The sequence below is a fragment of the Oryza sativa genome, chromosome 11 (assembly GCF_034140825.1).
Source record: "Oryza sativa Japonica Group chromosome 11, ASM3414082v1".
In the NCBI taxonomy this organism is placed as follows: domain Eukaryota; kingdom Viridiplantae; phylum Streptophyta; class Magnoliopsida; order Poales; family Poaceae; genus Oryza; species Oryza sativa.
Window position 1 is genome coordinate 8,520,288 of NC_089045.1, and position 23,318 is coordinate 8,543,605.

At 41.8% G+C, this 23,318-nt stretch overlaps 4 protein-coding genes and 1 long non-coding RNA gene across 7 annotated transcripts; 2 read left to right on the forward strand and 3 right to left on the reverse strand.

The window, feature by feature from the left end:
* Positions 1 to 2,873: 2,873 nt before the first annotated feature.
* Positions 2,874 to 4,994, reverse strand: LOC4350207 (polygalacturonase). Its single transcript, XM_015760487.3, has 3 exons — positions 4,511 to 4,994; positions 3,907 to 4,425; positions 2,874 to 3,463 (listed from the first exon to the last, which is right to left on the reverse strand). Exons 1-3 carry the CDS (start codon positions 4,943 to 4,945, stop codon positions 3,236 to 3,238), a joined length of 1,182 nt encoding a protein of 393 aa, XP_015615973.1. The 5' UTR covers positions 4,946 to 4,994; the 3' UTR covers positions 2,874 to 3,235.
* A 3,558-nt stretch (positions 4,995 to 8,552) lies between these two features.
* Positions 8,553 to 12,260, forward strand: LOC4350208 (probably inactive leucine-rich repeat receptor-like protein kinase At5g48380). Of its 2 annotated transcripts, none has more exons than XM_015762076.3 (3): positions 8,553 to 8,825; positions 9,398 to 10,280; positions 10,808 to 12,260. In XM_015762076.3, the coding sequence occupies exons 2-3, from the start codon at positions 9,462 to 9,464 to the stop codon at positions 11,807 to 11,809; spliced, it is 1,821 nt and encodes a 606-aa protein (XP_015617562.1). In that variant the 5' UTR covers positions 8,553 to 8,825; positions 9,398 to 9,461; the 3' UTR covers positions 11,810 to 12,260. The 2 variants fall into 2 exon arrangements, with proteins under 2 accessions (XP_015617562.1, XP_015617563.1); XM_015762077.3 differs by having other exon boundaries at positions 8,553 to 8,822.
* Positions 12,261 to 13,460: 1,200 nt separating this feature from the next.
* On the reverse strand, positions 13,461 to 18,135 carry LOC4350209 (heterogeneous nuclear ribonucleoprotein Q). Of its 2 annotated transcripts, XM_015761942.3 has the most exons (10): positions 17,990 to 18,135; positions 17,408 to 17,819; positions 17,193 to 17,309; positions 16,959 to 17,099; positions 16,697 to 16,876; positions 15,962 to 16,057; positions 14,530 to 14,734; positions 14,095 to 14,255; positions 13,928 to 14,013; positions 13,461 to 13,846 (listed from the first exon to the last, which is right to left on the reverse strand). In XM_015761942.3, exons 2-10 carry the CDS (start codon positions 17,801 to 17,803, stop codon positions 13,735 to 13,737), a joined length of 1,494 nt encoding a protein of 497 aa, XP_015617428.1. In that variant the 5' UTR covers positions 17,804 to 17,819; positions 17,990 to 18,135; the 3' UTR covers positions 13,461 to 13,734. The 2 variants fall into 2 exon arrangements, with proteins under 2 accessions (XP_015617428.1, XP_015617429.1); XM_015761943.3 differs by lacking the exon at positions 15,962 to 16,057.
* On the reverse strand, positions 16,168 to 16,555 carry LOC136353923 (uncharacterized). Its single transcript, XR_010737439.1, has 2 exons — positions 16,422 to 16,555; positions 16,168 to 16,350 (listed from the first exon to the last, which is right to left on the reverse strand). It is a non-coding gene; the product is annotated as an uncharacterized lncRNA (long non-coding RNA).
* Positions 18,136 to 18,426: 291 nt separating the features above from the next.
* On the forward strand, positions 18,427 to 20,068 carry LOC9271305 (uncharacterized). Its single transcript, XM_015761945.3, has one exon. The coding sequence runs from the start codon at positions 18,985 to 18,987 to the stop codon at positions 19,594 to 19,596; it is 612 nt and encodes a 203-aa protein (XP_015617431.1). The 5' UTR covers positions 18,427 to 18,984; the 3' UTR covers positions 19,597 to 20,068.
* The last annotated feature ends 3,250 nt before the right edge of the window (positions 20,069 to 23,318 follow it).

Sequence of the window (23,318 nt, forward strand, 5' to 3'; positions counted from 1 at the left end):
AGACCACTTAAAGACCACAACTCCCACAATGGAAGCCACCCTTGAGTGTTTTTTGTGTTTTAGTCCTTAGTTTCTTACATGTCGGCCCTTGTAAAACTTTATTATTAAATCCTTGATTTTTTTTATAATTGGACTCTATGACAACAAAAAGAAACACAAATATACCCCTGATCTCCTGTCGGTCCCACTTGTCAGCCCCTATCTCCTTTTCCTCCCCTCCCCTACTCCTTTTCCCCATCAAAGCCACCAGACGCCACCAACTCCTCCCCTCCCACTCCGCTCACCGCCGGTGGCAGCACTGCCTCTACCCTCCCTCGGCTACACTGATCGGGGCGTCAAGCTCCGTGGCAGAGGGCTACGAGCTCGAGCTCTCTCCTCTCTCCGCCAGCGAACTGGAGCTCTCTAGTCTCTCCCCTCTCCTCGTGACGGACCGAGGGGGGCACGGCAGCGATGAGACAACGAGCTCACCTGATCTGACCGTTATCTCGGTGGGCAATGAGCTCATGCGGTGGAGTCCTCGGCGGTGGCGCAGACGACCTCATTGAATTCGGACGCAATCTTGCTAGATCCGGCCATGACCTTGGCAAGCGACGAGCTTGTGCGGTGGAGTTCGTGGCGGTGGCGCAGACGAACTCGCCGGATCTGGACGCAGGCTCGTCAAATCCGGATGTTGGTGACTTGCCGGACTCCTTGAAGGCGTTGGCGGCACACGACGACAACCTTGGCAGTGGCGGCGGCGCATATATAAGTCATCCCTCATATATAAGTCATCCTTGGGGCAGGGCGGGCAGTGCAGCCGTCATGGCCCCAGGCGTTAAGCACCCCCCCCCCCCCCAACCAAACTATATGTAGCTAAGTGTGCATATATAGTTTGGGTTTGTAAGTACATGTTGCTTTATGTTGTACTTCCTCAGGAAAAAAAAACCTCATATTCATTGTACTTATGTCCCCTTCTAGATTTTTTTTTGGATGGAGTATTAGTTATCTCTTGGAAAGAGAGTTAGGTTCTTATATATATATTATGCTATATGTATGTACTACTTCCATCACAAATAAACCAACATGGGTAGGGATGCGATACTAGACAGTACAACAAATCTAGATATGATTCATTGTACTATCTACTGTCACATTCATACTCAGCTTGGTTTATTTTGAGATGGAGGTAGTATGGTTAAAATCCCTTGAACACACAAAAAAAAGATAATAGTTCGATGATTTTTATTTGTTCTACGAGATGGCCATGTTAGTTAGTGCCTTAGTAATCTATAGCATAATTTCCATGATTGATTCATTTCTCTTGTAGCACTGCACTAATTTTCTACAGATTGCGTGATTTTTAAATTTTAGGGCCATAACAGATATTATACACTTGAAAAGTTTGGTGTTGATAATTCCTTTTTATAGTTAATTTGTTTTTCTATTCAATTATCACCTAACAAATAGTTTATGTTTAGTGATGTGTTAAAGTTAAACATTCCATTCTATTTAAAATAAAAGGCCACCCGTTAGGGTTCAAATCCTATTGCCCATATACATTAAGCACACGTAAGTGGACTTTCAATAAGAATTTATTCAGGCTACGGATGTGAAATTGGTCTTCGTGTATGTTAGGGGTAGACTTGTGTGTAGTAATGTGCACATGTGTGTCTCCCGTATAGTATGAAAAGTTTAGTCATATTTATATATACAAATGCTAGTTATCGTAGGGTCTCAATTTTTATCTCGCTCTACACTAAAATTTCAGGTCCGGCCCTGCTCACTTAGGGCAATCTTCAGACAAACTCCAAGAAAAAGTAGTGAAAATAAAAGGTGAATTGAACAAACAAATAAAATAAAAATATTAAGGTGATAGATTGTACAAATTATCTTTTAGTTTACAAGAATAAAATTAGAGGTGATAATTGCCTATTCTACACAACTTGCTCTTACTCCCTCCGTCCCTAAATATTTAACGTTATTGACTTTTTTAAACATGTTTGTCCGTTCGTCTTATCCAAAAAATTTAAGTAATTATTAATTCTTTTCCTATCATTTGATTCATTGTTAAATATACTTTTATGTATACATATAGTTTTACATATTTCACAACAGTTTTTGAATAAGATAAATGGTGAAATATATTTAAAAAAGTCAACGGCGTTAAATATTTAGTGACGGAGGGAGTATTACCCTGTAAACTGATGGTGTATGGTCAGCGGCGTTGTCCGTTTGGAATTTGATCGTTTCTGCTAACTAAAAGCGAACCTAGTTTCAAGTGATATATCTCGGACTTTCAGACGGAAATTAATTTGACATTCATGTGGAAAGCGCGACAGCTTTTGAGTAAAGTTGGGTAAACTTAAACTGAAATTAAAGGCAGAACAACTTCCACCTAAAGATATCCCATCCACTCTCAACCAAAAGTCTCGAGCTTCCGGTTCACTTTCAATTAATCATTGGCATTATTAACCATGATTTTGGAGCGGTTTAAAGTCAGATATTATCGGCTGACCGCTCAGGACAATTTTGCAGAGGCACATGCATGAAACATTCGAAACATTTGTTCTTTTTTTTCCGGACACTCAAGCTTTGGCATGAGCTTAGCACGACAATCCATTAGAAGATGCAGAGTCAGGCCTGGGCGACAAGGCTACTCGTTTATCTCAAAATTTATAGAAAGTCTGAAAATATCATATCACCGTTTCGCTCACAGTACTTAGGTGAAACGGCTGTTAGCGTAAAAGTTTTTATAAGTAATACTTTTGTGTTCCTCAATGACTTAAAAGTAAATGCTGAAAAATTAACTACAAACAGAAAAACTCAAAATCAAATCTAGTTAAACTTAAGTTTTAAAATTCAATTTTTTTATGCTTAATAAAGAAACCATATTTGATACCGGAATATTTGTTTTGATAACATGCAACTGGTTTCCCCGTTGGGTAATCCTTCACATTTGGCAAAAAAAGAAATTTCAAGAACTAGAAAGCCTACGTGGCTACGTAATACTCTGTTTTTATATTAATAATTTGGAATATTTTGAGCATACTTTAGCTTTCTTTGCAAAAATCCAAGAGAGTGGCTTAATCCGCCCGTTAGTCCGTTACTAGGGCCGGCCGTCGTAGCTTCCGGATACACCAACCAATATGGCTTGCTTTTTCCGTCGCAAATCACCAAGATTTTCACATGTAGATGCAACCATTGTACGCTTGCTGCCGTACGTCGGCGGCGTCGTGCCGTGCCGTGCGGTCGCCGGTCAGAGGCAGCTCGGTGGGATGACCACGCCGGACGCCGACCCGCCGGCGTTCTTGCAGAAGGACCTCGCCGGCTTGCCGCCGCCGCCGTCGTACGTCAGGTTGATGTTCCTGAGCCTGATCCCCGTGCATGGGTTGCTCCCGCTGCAGTCGAACCTCACCGCCACCGCCGTCGCCGACGTCCCCGTGATTCCCTCGTACTCCACGTCGCTGATCTTCACCCCCGAGCTCTGTTGATCATCAGCCATGGCGCCCGATCAGCTCACACGCACCGAGCTCCAAGCTCAAGCATGGCGTGTTGCTAGCAACAAGCTAGGTTTGGATTTTTATTTTTATTTTTTTGAACTTTTTTAATTTTAAAAATATAAACTCTTTCAAAACTTAATTATTTACAAGATATGAATCATTTGACCATGCCAACCAGACAAACGTCCAGTTTACCTGATGTGATAGTGTTATTTGGCCACGCCGGATTGATTAGAGTGACAATGTTATTTGGTCACACCATCCTAATTGATGGTAAGATAAAACTGTACAGTTGTTTGTGTTATTTTACTATGTCAAACGGGCTAGGGTAGCCAAAAGGTTCATATTTTAAAAAAAGTTTTGGAAGATTTATTTTTAAAATTTCAAAAAGAAAAAAGAAAAAAAAATATCCTATGTTTGTGGTTACCTGGCCGGGGCAGTTGACGTTGCCGGGGCAGTAGTTCTGGTCGACGACGATGGGGTTCTGGACGTCGCGCATGGCGACGTTGGCGAACCGTACGCCGGAGACGCGGCCGGCGAAGGGCTTCCCCCACGTCTTGATCCGGAGGCCGTTCTGCGTGCCGGCGAGCGACGCGGACTCCACCGTCACGTTCCGGACCTCACCCTCGCCGGCGCGCCCGCCGAGGCTGCCGATGCTGATCCCGTGCCCGGGGCCGCACCGGATGTTGCGGATGGCCACGCCGGAGGTGCCGGGCCCCACGGAGACGCAGTCGTCGCCGGTGCGCACCGTCGCGCTGAGGACGGCGACGTCGCGGGACAGCGCGACGTGGATGCCGTCGGTGTTGGGGCTGTCCGCCGGCGCCGCGATCCGCACGCCCTGGAGCGTCACGCCGGCGCAGTCGAAGATGGAGACGTGCACGTTCTTGCTGTCCACCAGCGTCACCCGCTTCACCGACACGTTGTTCGACTGGCTGATGTCCAGCGTCTAAAAGCCAAATTCGATCAAATTTACGAACAAATTCAAACGTGAAACACAGTATGGGTTTGAATATTTGAAAGAAATTAATTACTGTGGTGCCTGGTGGGCAGCGGCGGCCGGCGGCGGCCTTGCACGCCCAGAAGGCGTGGCCGTTGCCATCGAGCGTGCCGCCGCGGATGGCGAGGCCGTGGGCGTAGTGGAACGTGATCCACGACGCGTTGCCGACGGCCGGCGGCGCGACGACGGTGCCGTCGATGGCGAGCACCACGCCGCCGGCGCTGCGGCAGGGCCCGCGGAAGTACGCCCGCCCGACCAGGAACGTCCCCGCGGGGACGCGCATCACCGGCCGCTCGCCGTCGTCGCCGCACGCCGCCGCCCACGCGGCCAGGAACGCCCCCGCCGCGTCCGCCCTCCCGCCCGCCCGCGCGCCGTAGTCCACCACGCTGTACTCCGCCGCCATTACTGACGCCGCCGCCGCGAGCGCGAGGACGACGCCGACCACCACAACCACCGTGATGACGCTCATCTCCTCTGCTCGATCTCAAGCTGATCGAGAGAGAGGGAGATCCAGAGACGGGATCGGCTGCGAGATTGCTCGTATTTAATGGCGATCTTTCTTGCATTTGCGTTGATTTGCGGGCGGCGCGGCCATGTTGGGGTGCCTCGATCGGAGTGCGTGTGATCGGCTAGGTAGGAGTGTGGGGTGAAGGATTGCGCGGCGGCTTCGCGCGCTTCAATGGCGGGAAGGATCGGATGCACGGAATGGAATGAGATTAGCGGCCGTACAGAATGCCGTGGTGTGTACGGATTGCTTGCCGTACAGATGAATGTGTAGGAGAGACGGTTTGACCGCGGGCGACGGAAAATTGTTCGTGATTATGCATATTTGTGGTTTCATCCATGATACTAATGTGTCTTTCAAAATACTCTCTCCTTCCCCCTAAATGTTTGACGCCGTTAACTTTTTTAAATATATTTGACCGTTCGTTTTATTCAAAAACTTTTATGAAATGTGTAAAACTATATGTATACATAAAATTATATTTAACAATAAATCAAATGATAGGAAAAGAATTAATAATTACTTAAATTTTTTGAATAAGACGAACGGTCAAACATTTTTAAAAAAATCAACGGCGTCAAATATTTTGGGATGGAGTAAGTATAGTAGAAGTGTTATATTAATAAGAGAGTACTTATTTTTTGAATGGGCTGACATTTCTTAGCTGGACGTTCTGCTATGGTTCTTTTGTAATTGTACTGAGCAGATAAATTACTTAAAAGAAACTAGCACTATATATCATGAAGAAATGAAAACATACGGTATAGTTGTTTAATATAGTATAGGAGGAATTAGATTACTTTGTAATATATATTGGATTCGTTGTATTGAGTCCTGTATATATGACCAGTATATATAGAGATTATATGGATAGAGATAAGAAAGGATAGGATACAATCAATCCTATCGTATTACAAATTTAACTATCATATACTTTAGTAATATAATATATTCTAATAGTATATAATTGAATGTGTCAAACAAATAGGGCTTATGATCTTGATTATGAATCGAACAACTATGTAAATGTAGGAATGATGTGATCTGACTTTTGTGTGTTGTCCATGTACAAGCTATACCTAATGAGTGCATTGAAATATCCGATTGCTAAAAATAACGAAAAGTTAACCTACTGCCGCTTATTCGTGCTGTTTGTACTCTACTGACTGGTCATTCGTCTGGTTAATTTGCTACCTACTTTCTTCCTTCGTCCTAAAGTGTTGTTATTTAAGATTGTGATCCAAATAAATCTTTGATTTGTACTTCATCCAAAAAAGAACTCAACATAATATAGGATAATATAGGATGTGATCTGTCCATATTCATTTTACTAGAAGAAGTCACATCTCCATCTACAAGCATAGGTATCTTTGATAATAGTGTTTTCATTATCTTGATGAGCTCCTCTTTATTTAGGCTTACGAGCCATCTTATTAAAAAAAAAAGAGAATAAAGCCCAAACAAATAAACAACTTAATCCGATGAATAGGATGGCAGGAAAGGTATCATCCTAAATGAACTTATCATGATTCATGCCAAATTAATACTTAGTCACATAAAACCCCGGCCTTAAACTACTAATCCACAGAAAATACCAAAAATTGATGGGCGGATGCGTGCATGTTTCTTTTTTTTTTCTCTCCCACCGCATTATCCTCTTCTGTGTAAGCAGAAATTTTATATGGCCAATTCTGATTCAGAATTGAAAGTTTCTTAGGGCATTCTCAATGGTTAAGGTCACTAGAGCAATAAGATGGGACCCACATTCTTATGTTCTTTTGTATATAACATATGCTACAATATATATAGCTTTTTCTTGATATTAAGCTGGGACCCACTCATGAAAAAACTCTATTCAACATAAAGAGCATCATGCGTGGTGCAAAAGGTATGAAATATTTTTTTATTTCTTATGGTCTAACCTTAAGGTTGGTTATAGCCATATTTTTACTTTCTCCTCTCCCAATGCATAAAGGTAGAAAAAATACTACTTTATTCTTTAAGGTGGCTTTGCATGCAACGTTGTGGATGCCCTTATGGAAAAGTTTTCGAGAATAACGATTTATGATAGACTTGACAATCCCAAGCCAAACCATACACATTTATGTGTGCACCGGGGATGCAAGTGTGCTTCTTTTTCTCGCTTATCCTATCTATATTTTTTTTTCTAAAATTTATATTACCATGTAAAAAATAAACCACCAAGCATGTTTTTATATGGAGAGTAGAACTGCCCATTTATGCATTTGTACGTGTTTTTATATGGATAATAGAACTGCCCACTTTCATGGCTAAAGTACATAAACATTCGCCAATCTATCTATTATATAATTAAAGGAATAGAAAAAGAAGCCTCCACGGTCGCTCTTATGGCCTAGAAATTCTCATATTAATCGGAGAAAAAGAAAAAACAGAGTCCATATAGAAATATAATTTAAAAATAGTTGAAATTCGAAATTAAATAATAAGGAATATTAAAAGAGGAGACTAGAGTCCATATAGAAATACAATTTAGAAATAGTTGAAATCGGAATTAAAAAATAAGAAATATTAGAAGAGGAGACTAGAGTCCATATAGAAATACAATTAGGAAATAACTGAAATTCGGAATTAAAAATAAGGAATATTAGAAGAAGAGACTAGAGTCCATATTAAAATACAATTAGGAAATAACTGAAATTCGAAATTAAAAATAAGGAATATTAGAAGAGGAGACTAGAGTCCATATAGAAATATAATTAGAAAATAACTGAAATTCGGAATTAAAAATAAGAAATATTAGAAGAGGAGGCTAGAGTCCATATAGAAAAACAATTAGGAAATAACTGAAATTCGAAATTAAAAATAAGAAATATTAGAAGTAGAGTATAGAGTCCATATAGAAATACAATTAGGAAATAACTGAAATTCGAAATTAAAAATAAAGAATATTAGAAATAGAGTATAGAGTCCATATATAAATACAATTAGGAAATAACTGAAATTCGAAATTAAAAATAAGGGATATTAGAAGTAGAGTATAGAGTCTATATAGAAATATAATTTACAGAAAATTTAGAATTTTTTAAAAAAATATATTAAAAGACGAGTGTAGAGTCCATATAGGAATATATATAATTTACAAATAACTAAAATTTGATATTAAAAATAATTAATAACTAACACGTATATAAAATATAATATGAATATTACACATTAGTAGTTTTATAAAGTTATTGCAAAATTTAAAATTATGTTGTCATTTTAATATATTTGAATAATATAATGAGAAAACATATATGCTATTATATGAGAAAAAAATATAATGATAATAGCAGCGTAATCTGTGCGGGCCACCATGCTAGTTATATAAAACCAACCAAATTTAGCGTAATAACAACCATTCATCACAGCTTACCTCACCCAGAACAAAAAAAAAACAAACAAACAAACAGCTGAGCTCCTCTTTTTGACTGAACTATCACAATCCACCATCAGTTGACTAACCCAAACCATCATCATCCAACGGCCCTCCGCCCTCCTCTCCACATCGTCATCACATCAAATCCGTCGCACCAGACCAAAGCACCCCACCCCACTCCAGTCCACGCTCCAAACCCTCACGCCCCCACCTCACCGCCGCCGGACGGCGACCCCTCCCCGGCCGGGATCGGCGGCCAGGCGAGCTCGGGCGCCCACGGCTAGCCCCGATCTTCGGGGATCCACGCGCGGCTCGGCTGCAGCCGGCGAGCGCGAGGTCGACTGCGGGGGAGGCCGCGGCCTAGGTGTACGGGATCGGGCGGCGGCCGCTGCGACGGCGAGCTCTCTCGGCTGCGTGACCGCCGGCGTGGTGCGGGGGACTGTGGTATTCTCTTTACCTCCACCGGCCTCTCGCGACCTAGCTGTTTCTTGGTCAAAGTCAAACCTCCTCCTGATTAGCTCTGTATTTAGCTGTTCATAGTGATGTCGATTTCCGCTTTTCCCCTGATTTGCTCTGCTGCTAGTATCGGATCGAATTCCTGCTGACGGGGATGCTCCTGTTTTGCTCGTTAGGTGATCCAGGTTGCATGTCCTAGTGCTAGTTGGTTGTTGACCATTGGTGAGAGCTTTTTCATGTTAAGCTGTGGTCTGGTCGATGACCAAAAAAAAAAGAACTCTTGCTGTTGTTATCTTTCGGTTCCAGCATTTATTTTGTATAGATCCATGGTGCATTTAATCCACTTGCCTTCATGCCTTGTATATATCTTAAATAAGTTTGGCTAGCAAGAATGATGTACTTGATGCCTCGATGAGCCACAGTATCAATGTGTGTGTTACGTGTGATTTAGCTATAGTCTGATGTGCTACAAATCTAAACGTTAGTTCTTATGCATTGGTAAACTCTGTATGAGTATTCTTGTGAATGTTCACACTATTTTCTCTTATGTTTCCATGTAGGCATCCAAGAGCTTCATTCTCAAGTTTGGATGTTGAAGGGGTTCAGGAAGTAGAGCACACCAGGATGTCTGTCAAGTGTTCCATTACTATTATCATCCAACTTCTCTTCTGCTATATGCTTTGTCAGCCATGCTATGGCACATTAAGTGACATCCAATGCCTAAAGAGACTGAAGGAATCAGTTGACCCAAACAATAAATTGGAATGGACATTTACTAACACTACTGAGGGATCTATATGCGGATTCAATGGCGTGGAGTGCTGGCATCCTAATGAAAACAAGATTCTTTCTCTTCATCTTGGCAGCATGGGTCTTAAGGGCCATTTCCCTGATGGGCTTGAGAATTGTAGTAGCATGACTTCACTGGATCTCTCGAGCAACAGCCTTTCCGGTCCAATCCCAGCTGACATCTCAAAACAGCTGCCATTCATTACAAACCTTGATCTATCTTATAATAGTTTCTCAGGGGAGATTCCAGAATCCCTAGCTAATTGTACTTATCTAAATATTGTCAATTTGCAAAATAACAAATTAACTGGAGCAATCCCAGGGCAGCTTGGTATTCTATCTCGCCTAAGCCAGTTTAATGTTGCCAACAATCAACTGTCAGGGCCGATACCTTCATCTTTCGGCAAATTCGCGTCATCCAATTTTGCAAATCAAGACCTCTGTGGGAGACCTCTGAGCAATGATTGCACTGCCACTTCAAGCAGCCGTACAGGGGTCATTATTGGTTCTGCTGTTGGTGGTGCAGTTATAATGTTTATAATAGTTGGTGTTATCCTGTTCATTTTCTTGCGGAAAATGCCTGCCAAGAAGAAGGAAAAGGATTTGGAAGAGAATAAGTGGGCAAAGAATATCAAGAGTGCAAAAGGAGCGAAGGTATACTTCTCATTTTGGAATTGTGGTGTATTTTTGAGCGTGCACATCTATCTATTTGAATTCACCTTGTTACTCTTCCCAATTTATGAAACTTGGTTATTTTCTGGTGGTGGCAGTTATTGTCTTTTCCAATCACGCTTTTGTTCTTGGGATTTAAGAATTAATAGGTGCCTGTACTTGTTCAGATGTTCAAAAATTGTGGGTATTGGTTAACTCGCTAAGCATACTAACATATTTTCATGCCACGAAATAACCACTTAACAAAGATTTTATTGTTATACAATCTCTCTTTCGTAATTGATGGTATATTAATGTCCAAAGCATGTTTCTATTTTCCCAATCTGTTATCAAGTGGCACCCTCTTCCCAGTTCCCACCCATCTCTAAAGAAACTTAATTGTATATTTTATCAGTACAGCGCTTAGGGATTTATTTTTAGCATCAGACCTGATAATATTTGATTAGTCAGCACATTCACCTACAGAAACAGTATTGTTTGATGGATTTTCAACCTTTTTTTTTATTCAGGTATCCATGTTTGAGAAATCAGTTGCAAAGATGAAGTTAAATGATCTGATGAAGGCAACAGGTGATTTTACTAAGGATAATATTATTGGATCTGGTCGATCAGGAACTATGTACAAAGCTACACTCCCAGATGGTTCATTCCTTGCTATCAAGAGGCTACAGGATACTCAACATTCCGAGAGTCAATTTGCATCTGAGATGTCAACATTGGGAAGTGTAAGGCAGCGCAACTTACTTCCTCTTTTAGGCTATTGTATTGCTAAGAAAGAGAGGCTCTTGGTATACAAGTATATGCCCAAGGGTTCACTCTATGATCAGCTACACCAACAGACTAGTGAGAAAAAGGCATTGGAGTGGCCATTGAGGCTCAAAATTGCCATTGGGTCTGCTAAAGGTTTGGCATGGCTTCACCACAGTTGCAATCCCCGCATCCTTCACCGGAACATTAGTTCGAAGTGCATATTACTCGATGATGACTATGACCCTAAAATTTCTGATTTTGGGTTGGCAAGGCTTATGAACCCCATCGACACCCACCTGAGCACATTTGTCAACGGTGAATTTGGAGACTTGGGGTATGTAGCTCCTGAGTATGCACGTACCCTCGTGGCCACTCCAAAAGGGGATGTTTATAGCTTTGGAGTTGTGTTGCTTGAACTTGTCACTGGTGAAGAGCCCACACAGGTGAAAAATGCCCCGGAAAACTTCAAAGGAAGTTTGGTGGATTGGATAACATACCTGTCAAACAATGCTATCCTTCAGGATGCAGTTGATAAGTCCTTGATTGGAAAGGATCATGATGCTGAGCTGCTTCAATTCATGAAGGTTGCATGCTCGTGTGTGCTTTCCGCTCCAAAGGAAAGACCGACAATGTTTGAGGTTTACCAGCTAATGAGAGCTATTGGAGAGAAATACCATTTTAGCGCTGCAGACGATGAATTGACGATGCAGCCGCAGAATGCTGAAGCCGAAAAGCTTGATGAGCTTATTGTAGCAAACTAGATGAGGGTGATGAATGGATGTTGCTCAGATGCAGTAGCTACTGTGAAGCTTCTAGATAATCAGGGTGATCCGAACTGAATGGAATCCTGCTCAGTATATTTTTTCCAGCAATTGCACTGCTGAGCAACACTAGGTAAAGCTGTAAGCTCCAAGATATGCATGCCATTTGGTTTGTAAGATCTGTATCAATTAGCCATGTTAAAACTTTTTCTGTACATTCTTGCCTTGCTGTGTACTATCTCTAGGATTGGCATGTCCTGCTGTTGTAAGATGGATCAACTGTATCAGCATCCGAATTTAGTTGTAGTAGCTCTTAGATTTAGCAATGTTGAACAGTACTACTGGGTTGTTGATCCTCCACATTTTTTTCGGTGCGTTCCTTTGTCATTTTTGTTAGTTAATGTGGAGTGAGCCCCTACAATAATCTGATGAGATGTGGGATTACTGGTTTCTTTGGTTTCTTGGTGAGTTTCAGCTACCGAGTTGGTAGTTATCACCCTTGTGAAAAGACTTTTAGTCTTCATGTCTTTGTTTGCATGAAAATTACCACGCTAATATCAGCATTACAATAGCTAGGGATCTCGAAAGGAAGCAATCTGTTATGCATGCACAGCAGATCAAGAATCAATTTAAGAGTGAGAACTAAGATCTAAGCTCTTCAATGCTGACAAGTGACAATTGCAAAATCCGCATCAAGTAACAAATCCAACAGTTTCAGTTTCATACCCCTGAACTGTATTATACGGATTACGGAGTGTTGATATTACTGAAGAAAATGTTGCCAAAAATAGCACATTATTAGTGTAGGATAATTTGATGTCACCTCTTAAACTGAAACTACATGCCAGTACGCAGTACGCAGACATTAGCTCAATCATCGCAATACGTATCAGTATTAGAGAATTGGTTAAATTCATTGCAATATATGCTGCAGCCTAGGAGAAACAAAAACTTGTGAAAATTTTGAGGAAGAGATAAAACAGACAATAGAAGAAATATACACTACAAATATTATAATGGCATTGTCAATGAAGTTGGAGTATTAGTTGCCAAGAGAAAAAAACACACACATAATCAGCCATGGAGTACCATTTTCCTATCGGTCGGCAGATGAGACACTGCCTGCAAAATCAGGAAAATAGTACTCTCCGTTCCATATTCAGGCATGGAAGAAATCACCGTGTTGAAAAACACTTTCCTTAATTTCACTGGCTTGAGATCAATCGTGTGGATATCGACTCTTTTATTTTCGTTAAAATGAAAACTACCTCAGAAGCATGCCGATTTGGATGACACGACCTGAAGAGCCTCATCTGTTACCCTAGTAAGTCAAAGCCAAAACCAAAATTTAAATTTTCAAACTTAATTTTGAAGTTAATTTTAAAATACTTTTAACGCAGCTTGTTTTTCAGCATTGGCTTTAAATCGCTAAGAACACACAAAATTTTTATCTATAAATTAATTTTTATTCCCTAATAAGGGAAAACAAATATGAGCAACCAATAAGGACCAAAGAAATGGATGACACGACATGATGTTTGGCAAGGCTCCCTAAGAACTCGAGATTTGGCAACCAAATCACAAGCACAAAACTGGCACAAGCTCGAGTGCTGGACGTGCATTTGCCAAAAAGAAAAAGGAAGAACATATGTAGGTCCAACTGGATGTCTGCAGATAAATTATTCCATCGGTTTACTGCTACAGACGCCGCGAGAAATACAAAGCTTGAACACACTGTTTTCAATTCACAAGCACCGCATTACACGACTATAATTGGAGAAAAAAAAAGGTGGTACATGTCTCACGCTATTGCAGGTGTTATGCTGGAACAGGAATACAAGCTTCTCTCTTGTTTCATAAGTTAACAAATCCATCACACTGCATGATGGCTGGCGGCACAGGGGAACGGAAAAAAAAAAGAAAAACTAGTAAGGGCGATATCGCCGGCCATGACTCCCTTCACCACCTCGGCTGCCACCATCCCTCCGGTCACCGCGTCGCATTGGTGGTGGAGGGGGAATTCCACCAGGCTGTTGCCTATCGACATTGGAAACAAATCGTGAGGAATGGAGATGGTATGCTAAAAAATTGTCTAGGGCAGCAGAAAAATTGTCTTACAGAACATATCCAAGACGACCGTCAGGGAGCACCATTGGGACCATCCTCATTCCAGCTGGTGCTGGTCCTCTACCATAGATCATAGGCTGCCAAAAAAAAGGAGAAAAGTCCATAAAGACAGACTACAATGTCAATATGGTAGCCTACAAATGTTTAGTTTGGTTTACCTGGTTGAATCCAGGACCACCACCACCATAAGCACCATATGGATCTCCCATGTAGCCACCATAAGGAGGAAGTGGAAAATTTGGAGCTCCTGCTGGCTTGAACGAGTGATCAGGTTTCTTGTCACCCAAAGGTTTGGCCATGGATACTTCCAGCACTTGCCCTGTGTTTCAGTCAGAGCAAGATTAACTCTAGTTCTGATGAACAAAATTTAGAAGTAGCCATTCACATAGTCCTTGGCAATGCCAGTGGTTCCTTGATATCCAAAACTAACAAGTTACTAATATACAGTGTAACAGTGCTGACTGCAAAGGTCCTGTAAAATCATCAGAGCAAATGATCTAAACATATCTGCTTTCCACAGGAAGCAACTACCTAAACAAAGAATACCAAGTTCCATAAATAATGATAAATGATAAACAAGGAGAAAACATTACCATTAAATTCATATTTTTCGCTTCCTTTAACTGCCTTCAGTGCACTTGATCTTTCAGCAAAGTGAACAAAACCAAAATCTCTCTTATGCCCATCCTTAGCAGGTGGCAAAACGACTTTTGTGACCTCTCCATGCTTTTCAAAAATCTCCTTAATCTTCTCTTTAGAAGCATTTTCTGGTAAGTTCTTCACATATATAGTCTTCACCTGTAAAGGAAATGTCATTCAGACAAAAATTTCCTAGGACTCAACAAAAAAGGTGATATGACATATCAAAGCTAATAATCTCTGTGAATATAAAAAATTGACAAGCTAAAAGTGCATCACATAAGGAGAAACCATCGACCACATAAACAACCTTGCACAGGCATTGAACGAGTAGACCAACTTCAAGTCAACCTAACTACTATGTCAGATTGTTTTAATGTACAGACAACAAGCAATTACTGGTTATACATCCCCTACTGTACCATGTAGAAATAAAAGTAAGAATGCGACTGGGACCTAGAAATACATCAGCAAAAAGATGGTTATTCTGGTTCAGCCATGGTAACCAGTAATTATGGTTCACAAAATCTTTTAATGTCACAGATTAATGTTTCCTTATTCATTTGCCAGTTCCTTCTCTAGCAAACATTATATGGCATAAAGGAAGCAAATTCAGTGCCTCTTTTCCAAGTAAATTACCCTAATAGATTCGCAATATTGACAGTTTTTTTCCTAAGGGGTTCTACTTCAGTGTTCATAGCTGTACTCCGTACATTGAAGCATAAATTATGCTGAGTTTTTCATTTACAGTGTGCCAACTGAGTGGCCCGTGCACTGCAATGGGATCAAAACATTTCAAAGCTAATACTAAAATTTAAGGTAGTACTGCATGTTTCATGTGTAAGAAAATGTCATCAATATAGTACCTGCAAGAAAAAAAAAACACAAGAAGCATAGATGCATGGACAGACAAGGTTGCATATGAACTCTTGGTGTATGAATGAAATTTAGGGTTCAGGTATATATGTCTTTAAGAAAAGTGATTGAATCATTTTTCTTGGAAACTACAGCGTTAAGTTCTAGACAAAACAATTGGCAAGCCAAAGACCACTGCTAAAGAAGCAATGCACTGATTATTATAATTTCACACTTCTGACTGCTGGTGCTCACCACACCAAACATGAAGAGTCCAACTTCAAGAAAAAGTAGGCCTCTTTCCATTCAGACCACCTCCCCATTTGCTAAAGAAAGACCCGACAACTTCAACACAACAAATTAAGAAGATACTGAATGATCTAAAATCTGTTAGTCTTGACTCTTGGAGTATTTTCTCAAGCACCTTGTATGCATACATAACTGAATGCTATTATCCAAGGCAATTCCTTGTTTGAATCCCCTGGCAGCAACACAGGAACCAAAAGAGGAAAAAAAGTCAGCAAATGTCACCATTTCAATGGACGGCTGGACACGAGTCCAGACAATCTTGTTGATGCATGCTTTCTCCCACTTGCCGTGCAGCCGTTCCCCTGCAGCTTCCTTGAGCTGCCATGCACATGGCCCATGTCACATTGCCGCCTTTTGTTGTGCTCGCGCTAGTGGGCTAGCGTGTAGGAGGGTGGTAGCGGATGTAAAAGAGGGTGAGATGGTAGATCTGTGGGTAGGTGATGCCAGTTAGCAACTTGAGGTCAAGCGGCCAAGGGGAAGATAGCAGTGGGGCGTGGTGCATGCAACAGTTGGGGGCATGGGGAACATATGGTCAGTATCGGCACGGCTTGGGAGGCGCCAAGCACGCAAGCATTCCATCCATAGAGCATCGATATCGGTAGGGTGTCGACCTGTACTGAAGGCGCAATGCGTGAGGCAGGATAAATGTGTGCGAGAGGAAGATAATGGATTAATGGCATACGTCAGGTGTGGGATATGATCACGAGTGGAGATGGGGAAACAGTTTCTGCGGGACGTGGGGGCAGATGGTTTGGAGATGATGTGCTGGTGCTTGATTTTGTTCATGATGACAGAATAAGGCCACAGCACGACATTGCACGCCGTGCACAATGGGAAGGACATGTGATGGTTGGGGCGGAAGGGCAGAGCAAACTCTGCTTTTTATAGTAGTAGAGATAAGGGTACTAATGGATGGTAGATTCACCAATAGGTTTTCTTTTCATATAGTAAAGATACCTGGGCAGCTGCAGAAGAAGAATCTGATGAACCCTTAGGTTCAGCCCAGCTGACGGTCAATTGGCTACCATCAACCTTAAAGTTTGGTGCTGACAATTTCTGCCTGGCATAGTCTGCACAAGCGTGGTTATAATACTCAACAAAGAGGAACCCACGGTTACGGCTTGGGTCATGTAAATCCTGCAGGACCAAGAGAACATCTCTATTAGCAAACTTGGGACCTTTGTCGTACAAAATACAACTGTGAAATCAAAAGACACACCTTGAACATCTCAATGTTGACAACACCTGGCCCCTTCCCTTGGATTATCTTTCTCAGCTCCTCCTCACCCAACCCCTTGGGTACATTACCAACGAATAGCCTGTGCTTTGCCTGCGACAGTGAGCACCGCAGTGTCCTCCCCTGCACCAAAGACCAAACCATCCAATGTAAGCACATCATACGTGATAGAACAAAGCCTCCTCTATGGCGACCAACAGAGCTACAAGGTAATACCTTGTGTTCTTTGTCATGCAGTTCCTCGATAGCACGCTGAGCCGCTTCCTTCGCGGTGAAGTTGACGAATGCGAATCCTTTGTTCTCCTTGGTCTCTTTATCCTTCATCAACCTCACCTGTCATCGATCCATCCATGGCGTCATATCAAAGTTGCATTGTGTTACAGGCCGGGCAAACAATACTGAAAAAGAAGATGCTGATAGCATTCAGATACCTCATAGATTTCGCCGAACGAGTCGCAGAGCTCACGGAGGTCCTCCTCGGTGGTGTCGCGGGGGAGACCGCCGATGAACACCTCGGAGCCCTGAGGCGGCAGAGCGAGCAGCTCATCCCACTTCCGCTTCTCGTCATCGTCCTCAGGCCCATCGCCGCCGCCGCCGGCGGCCTTGTCCATCTCATGCGCTCCTCCTTCGCCCGCCGCGGTCCCCGCGTCTCCGTGGCCATCGCCCTCGACCTCGGGATCCTCCTCGTCGTCGTCCGGCTCGTCGGAGTCCTCGCGGCGGCGGCGGCGGCGGTACCCGTCCTCGTCGTCGTCCATGACGTCGTTGTCGTCGTCCCCCTCCAGGTCCACCTGCTCCTCCGGCTCCTCCGACTGCTGCCGGTCGGACATCCCCAAAACCCTAACCCTAGAAACGAACCAGCCACCACCACATCACCAAAAAAAAATCAGAAATCCCATCCCAAAAGAATCCCGCAAAACCCAAAAAAAACTCCAGATCTAGAGGAGAAGCTTAGGTTAAGGAAAAAAGATAGAGAAGAAAGAGGAGGAAGAGCTAGAGGGAGGAGGTGCGCTCACCGGCGGCGAGGATGCGGCGGAAGAAGCAGCTGGACGGCGGCGGCGCTGAGCACGCGAGGAGGTGACGCACGAGAGAGAGAGAGAGAGAGAGAGAGAGAGAGGCCTTCTGCTGATCACGGCCCAAATAGCCCAATCGGCTATCAGTCAAAACTTTCACATGTTCTCTAAAATATTTTTATTAGCTACTTCTTCACTTGTTCCCTTATTTATATCTCATCAAATCATAGCCATCTCCTATTTAATTACACTCTTCATCGTTATTCTCCATGAAATTATAAAGTGAAAGGTAACCAAACAATTCCAAAGTCTAAAGATAAAACAATTCCAAAGTCTATTGATAAATTTTTGTACAGGACATCGTGACTTTGTGGTTTTAGCTTTAGGATACCGCATGAAATCACTTTGGTAAACACACTCCGTACATATGGTTATTTGTCACGAACACTCCATCCATTAAAATAATATTTTTGTGCTAACTAGACACTTTTTTACATGGTTTAGACCAAATTGCCTCTCCTTTCTCTTTCGATTCCTCTCTTCCTCCTTATCCCTTTCTTTCTCTCCCTCCTTCATCTCTTCTCCGCGGTGCGTGCGCCCTGCTCGGCGGTCGCGCCCGGAGTGCGTGTGGTCTGCTCAACGATGGCAGTGGCGCTCGGAGCGTGGATGGCGACAGCGGCGGCACCCGGTGCGCGTGCAGCCTGCTCGACGATGGCGGCGGCGCTGGACCTTCCCGGCATGGCCAAGAATGCGGCGATTGTGGTCGCCGTCTAGAATCTCCCCGGCGTAGCGAGGAGCACAGTGGATTACACCGTAGAAGCCTCACAGTAGTGGCTGGTAGTGGTGGCCTCCTGCAGGGCCGGTGGTGAAGGCGTGGCTCTCCTCCATGCTGCTTGGCGAGGAGCTTGAGCTGCTCTGGGCCAAGCTGGTCGTGGCCAAGAAGGAGGCGGCGGGGAAGAAGCGGGTGGCGGTGGAGGAGCTCCGCCGGCGCGTTGACTATGGGCGTGACGAGTTGCAGCGGCTGCGGTCAGATGTCGCCGCACCGAGGAAGGAGAAGCACGCGTTGGAGCAGCGGTGTGCTGGCGTGGTCCGCGGCTGCTGCTGCCGCCGAGCAAGCCGCGTGCGCTCCGGGCGCCGCCGCCGCTGCCAAGCTTGTCTCCCGCTGTGACCAGCCGTCTGCCGCAACGCCTCAGCAGCCGACACCGCTGTGCTCTTGGCCGCTTCCAGGAACATTTCGACAACCACAGGGCTCACCGGCCAGCAACACGTCGACAACCTCACCGGAGAAGAGAGAAAGGAGGGAGAGAGAGAAAGGAGGAGCAATTTGGTCATGTAAAAAAGTGAGCCTCCTCTTATGCCCGATCCAGGTGGCTCTCTCAACGGTGGCGTGGTTATCCTGGTTGGCAATGGCAGTGAGGCGGCGGTCCACGGTGGTGGCACTGTTATGCTTGATGTCCGCGTGGCAGTCCCAGATGGCGACGTGGCGGTCCATGGTGGCGGCGCTATGCCCGGTGTCGGCGCAACAGTCGCAGGGAGCAGCGGCGTGGAGGTCACGGGAGGTGGCATGGGGTCCGAAGGCGGCGGCACGGGGTCCGCAAGTGACGGCATGATGGTCACAGGAGGCGAGGAGGCCGCAAGCGGCGAATCGACGATCACTGGGGGCGGCGAGGAGGCCACAGTTGCCGGTCCCTGACCGTCTTCATTGCCGTCTCTCAGGTGCTGCCGACAATCACCCGAGAAGACCCGATGACATGACCTGGGTGTGATGGCACCCAGATCGTCACACCCTCGCATCACCCCAGCCCCGCCCCATCGCGCCCTCCCGACGCCCATTTTGGGAATCTGCCTATCCTCCTAGGATAGGAGGAAGGGCACTGTGGAGAGGAGAAAGGGGAGATGGCGGTGCCGGCATGCTGCTGCAGATGAGGGGCCAGAAACAGGTCAATAGCTCTGTTCTATTGCTAGCTACTCCGTACCTTGTTTCTTTTTTTCTTTTACTTACTATATGACAAATTGATTAATCTCCCTGTTGGGTTTTTATTAATTCTGATGGAGGGAAGTACGTTTTGTTTTGATTGATAACTTTTGTGCCATGTGATTTGAAGGATTACTTTGCTAAATTTAGGGCCTCATCCTTTGGCTTTTTCCGTAATAAGCCAAAACGGCTTATTAGAGAATAAAAATGAATTTGTAGGTAAAACGTTTATATATGTGTTCTGGTGACTTAAAAGCCAATGCTGAAAAAGAAACTACGTTGAAAATATCTCAAAATCAATGTCAAAAAAAAAGTTTGAAAATTCAAATTTTAGCTTTTTCTTTGGCTGAATAGGCCATCCGATAGGAGCCGAGCAATTGCATAAAATTCAAAACGGAGGCTTGCAGTACTATCACTAATTAGAGAACAGAAACAGATACTACAATATAGAGTGAGAGTTGGTGTACCCTTGCAAAAGTCCGATGATAATATGGCATTATGCTCAATGAATCCTTTATTCAGGGATAAGTAATTTGGGTTGGATAATCAATTCTAAGAAGTGTGTCTATGTACTGAATACCATTTTAACGAGGGAGCTGTGAGGGTTTTTAGAATTCAATTCTAATGAAATCAAAGAAAATCTCTTGAAGATATTTCTCAGGTTATTGTTGCCTTTTGTGTCCTTCAGAGATGGATATTTTGTACTCATTGTGTCCTTCAGAGATGGAAATTTGAGTCAACACAAAATAATGTTGTCTAAGCAAATGGTTGTCTAAAGGTAAGATCGTCTTTTCATACAACTTAACGGAGAGTTGTTAATAACAAGTTGACGGTGATGGTATTTTTAGGAAGTTACTTTTGTCGATGACATTTATAGGATTAGGGTGCTTATCCATGAATATATATATGTTAAAAATATTGTGCAAAATAATGTGAAGGGAGATGATTGGATGTTGATTCGTGAACGGTATTGCTAAAAAAATGTCGCAAGTTTTTTGGGCAAAAGACTTTCAAATGTGGCTATAGTATAGTTGTAATGGAACTACAATGCAATTACGGCTATAGTATAGTTGTAATGGAACTACAATGCAATTACATCGTAGTTACAATAGTGTAGCACTGTAGCTACATTGTAATCTCTATATAAGTTAGATATAAAGTTGTATATATTATTTTAACTAGCATGGTGGCCCCCGCAGATTGCGCGGCTAGCATCATTATATTTTCTCTCGTATATGTTTTCTTATTATATTATTAAAATATATTACAATGACAACATAATTTTAAATTTTGCAATAACTTTATGAAACTACTAATGTGTAATAACTACTCTAGTCTCCTCTTCTAATATTCCTTATCTTTTAATTCCGAATTTCAGCTATTTCTAAATTGTATTTTTATATGGACTCTGCTTTTTCTTTTTCTCCGATTAATGTGAGAATTTCTAGGTCATAAGAGCGAACGTGGAGACTCCTTTTTTTTCTAAATTTTAGTTAGTGTTAAATTCCTATATGGACTCTATACTCTACTTCTAATATTACTTATTTTTTAATTCCGAATTTCTATCTTTTTTCTTAATTGTATTTCTATATGGACTCTATACTCTACTTCTAATATTCCTTATTTTTAATTCCGAATTTCTATTATTTCCTAATTGTATTTCTATACTCTACTTCTAATATTCCTTATTTTTTAATTCTGAATTTCAAATATTTCTAAATTGTATTTCTATATGGACTCTAGTCACCTCTTCTAATATTCCTTATTTTTTAATTCTAAATTTTAGCTATTTCTAACTTGTATTTCTATATGGACTATGTTTTTTCTTTTTCTCCGATTAATGTGAGAATTTCTAGGTCATGAGAGCGAACGTGGAGACTCCTTTTTTTCTAAATTTTAGTTAGTGTTAAATTCCTATATGGACTCTATACTCTACTTCTAATATTACTTATTTTTTAATTCCGAATTTCTATCTTTTTTCTTAATTGTATTTCTATATGGACCCTATACTCTACTTATAATATTCCTTATTTTTAATTCCAAGTTTCAGTTATTTTCTAATTGTATTTTTATATGGACTCTATACTCTACTTCTAATATTCCTTATTTTTAATTCTGAATTTCAGTTATTTCCTAATTATATTTCTATATGAACTCTAGTCTCCTCTTCTAATATTCCTTATTTTTTAATTCCGAATTTCAGCTATTCCTAAATTGTATTTCTATATGGACTCTAGTCTCCTCTTCTAATATTTCTTATTTTTAATTCCGAATTTCAGCTATTTTTAAATTGTATTTCTATATGAACTATGCTTTTTCTTTTTCTCCGATTAATGTGAGAATTTCTAGACCATGAAAATGAACGTGGAGGCTCCTCTAATATTCCTTATTTTTTAATTCCGAATTTCAGCTATTTCTAAATTGTATTTCTATATGAACTCTGCTTTTTCTTTTTCTCCGATTAATGTGAGAATTTCTAGGTCATGAGCGCAAACGTGGAGGCTCCTTTTTGTTACGAATTTTAGTTAGTTTTAAATTCCTATATGGACTCTATACTCTACTTCTAATATTCCTTATTTTTAATTCTGAATTTCTATTATTTCCTAATTGTATTTCTACATGGACTCTATAATCTACTTCTAATATTCCTTATTTTTTATTCCGAATTTCTATTATTTCCTAATTATATTTCTACATGGATTCTATACTCTACTTCTAATATTCCTTATTTTTAATTCCGAATTTCAGTTATTTCCTAATTGTATTTCTATATGGACTCTATACTCTACTTCTTATATTCCTTATTTTTAATTTCGAATTTCATTTATTTCCTAATTGTATTTCTATATGGACTCTAGTCTCCTCTTCTAATATTCCTTATTTTTTATTTCCAAATTTCACCTATTTCTAAATTGTATTTCTATATGGACTCTAGTCTCCTCTTCTAATATTCCTTATTTTTTAATTCTGAATTTCAGCTATTTCTAAATTGTATTTCTATATGGACTCTGCCTTTTCTTTTTCTCCGATTAATGTGAGAATTTCTAGGCCATGAGAACAAACGTGGAGGCTCTTTTTTTATTCCTTTAACAATATAATATATATACAAGTTATATTATAGTTATAGTGGAATTATATTACAATTATACTATAGTTAGATTTGAAAGTTTTTCCAAAAAAAACTTGCGACAGTTTTTCAGATAGTCCCGAATTCCATGAATTGGTAGGTGATGTTGCATACTTGCATGAGTTTGTTATCTTTGCATGTTGAGCCTTAGGATTTAGTGAATTTTAACTTTATAGTAAGATAGGATGCGCCTAATCTAACCTACATGTGTGTATGTGAAATGTAATCGT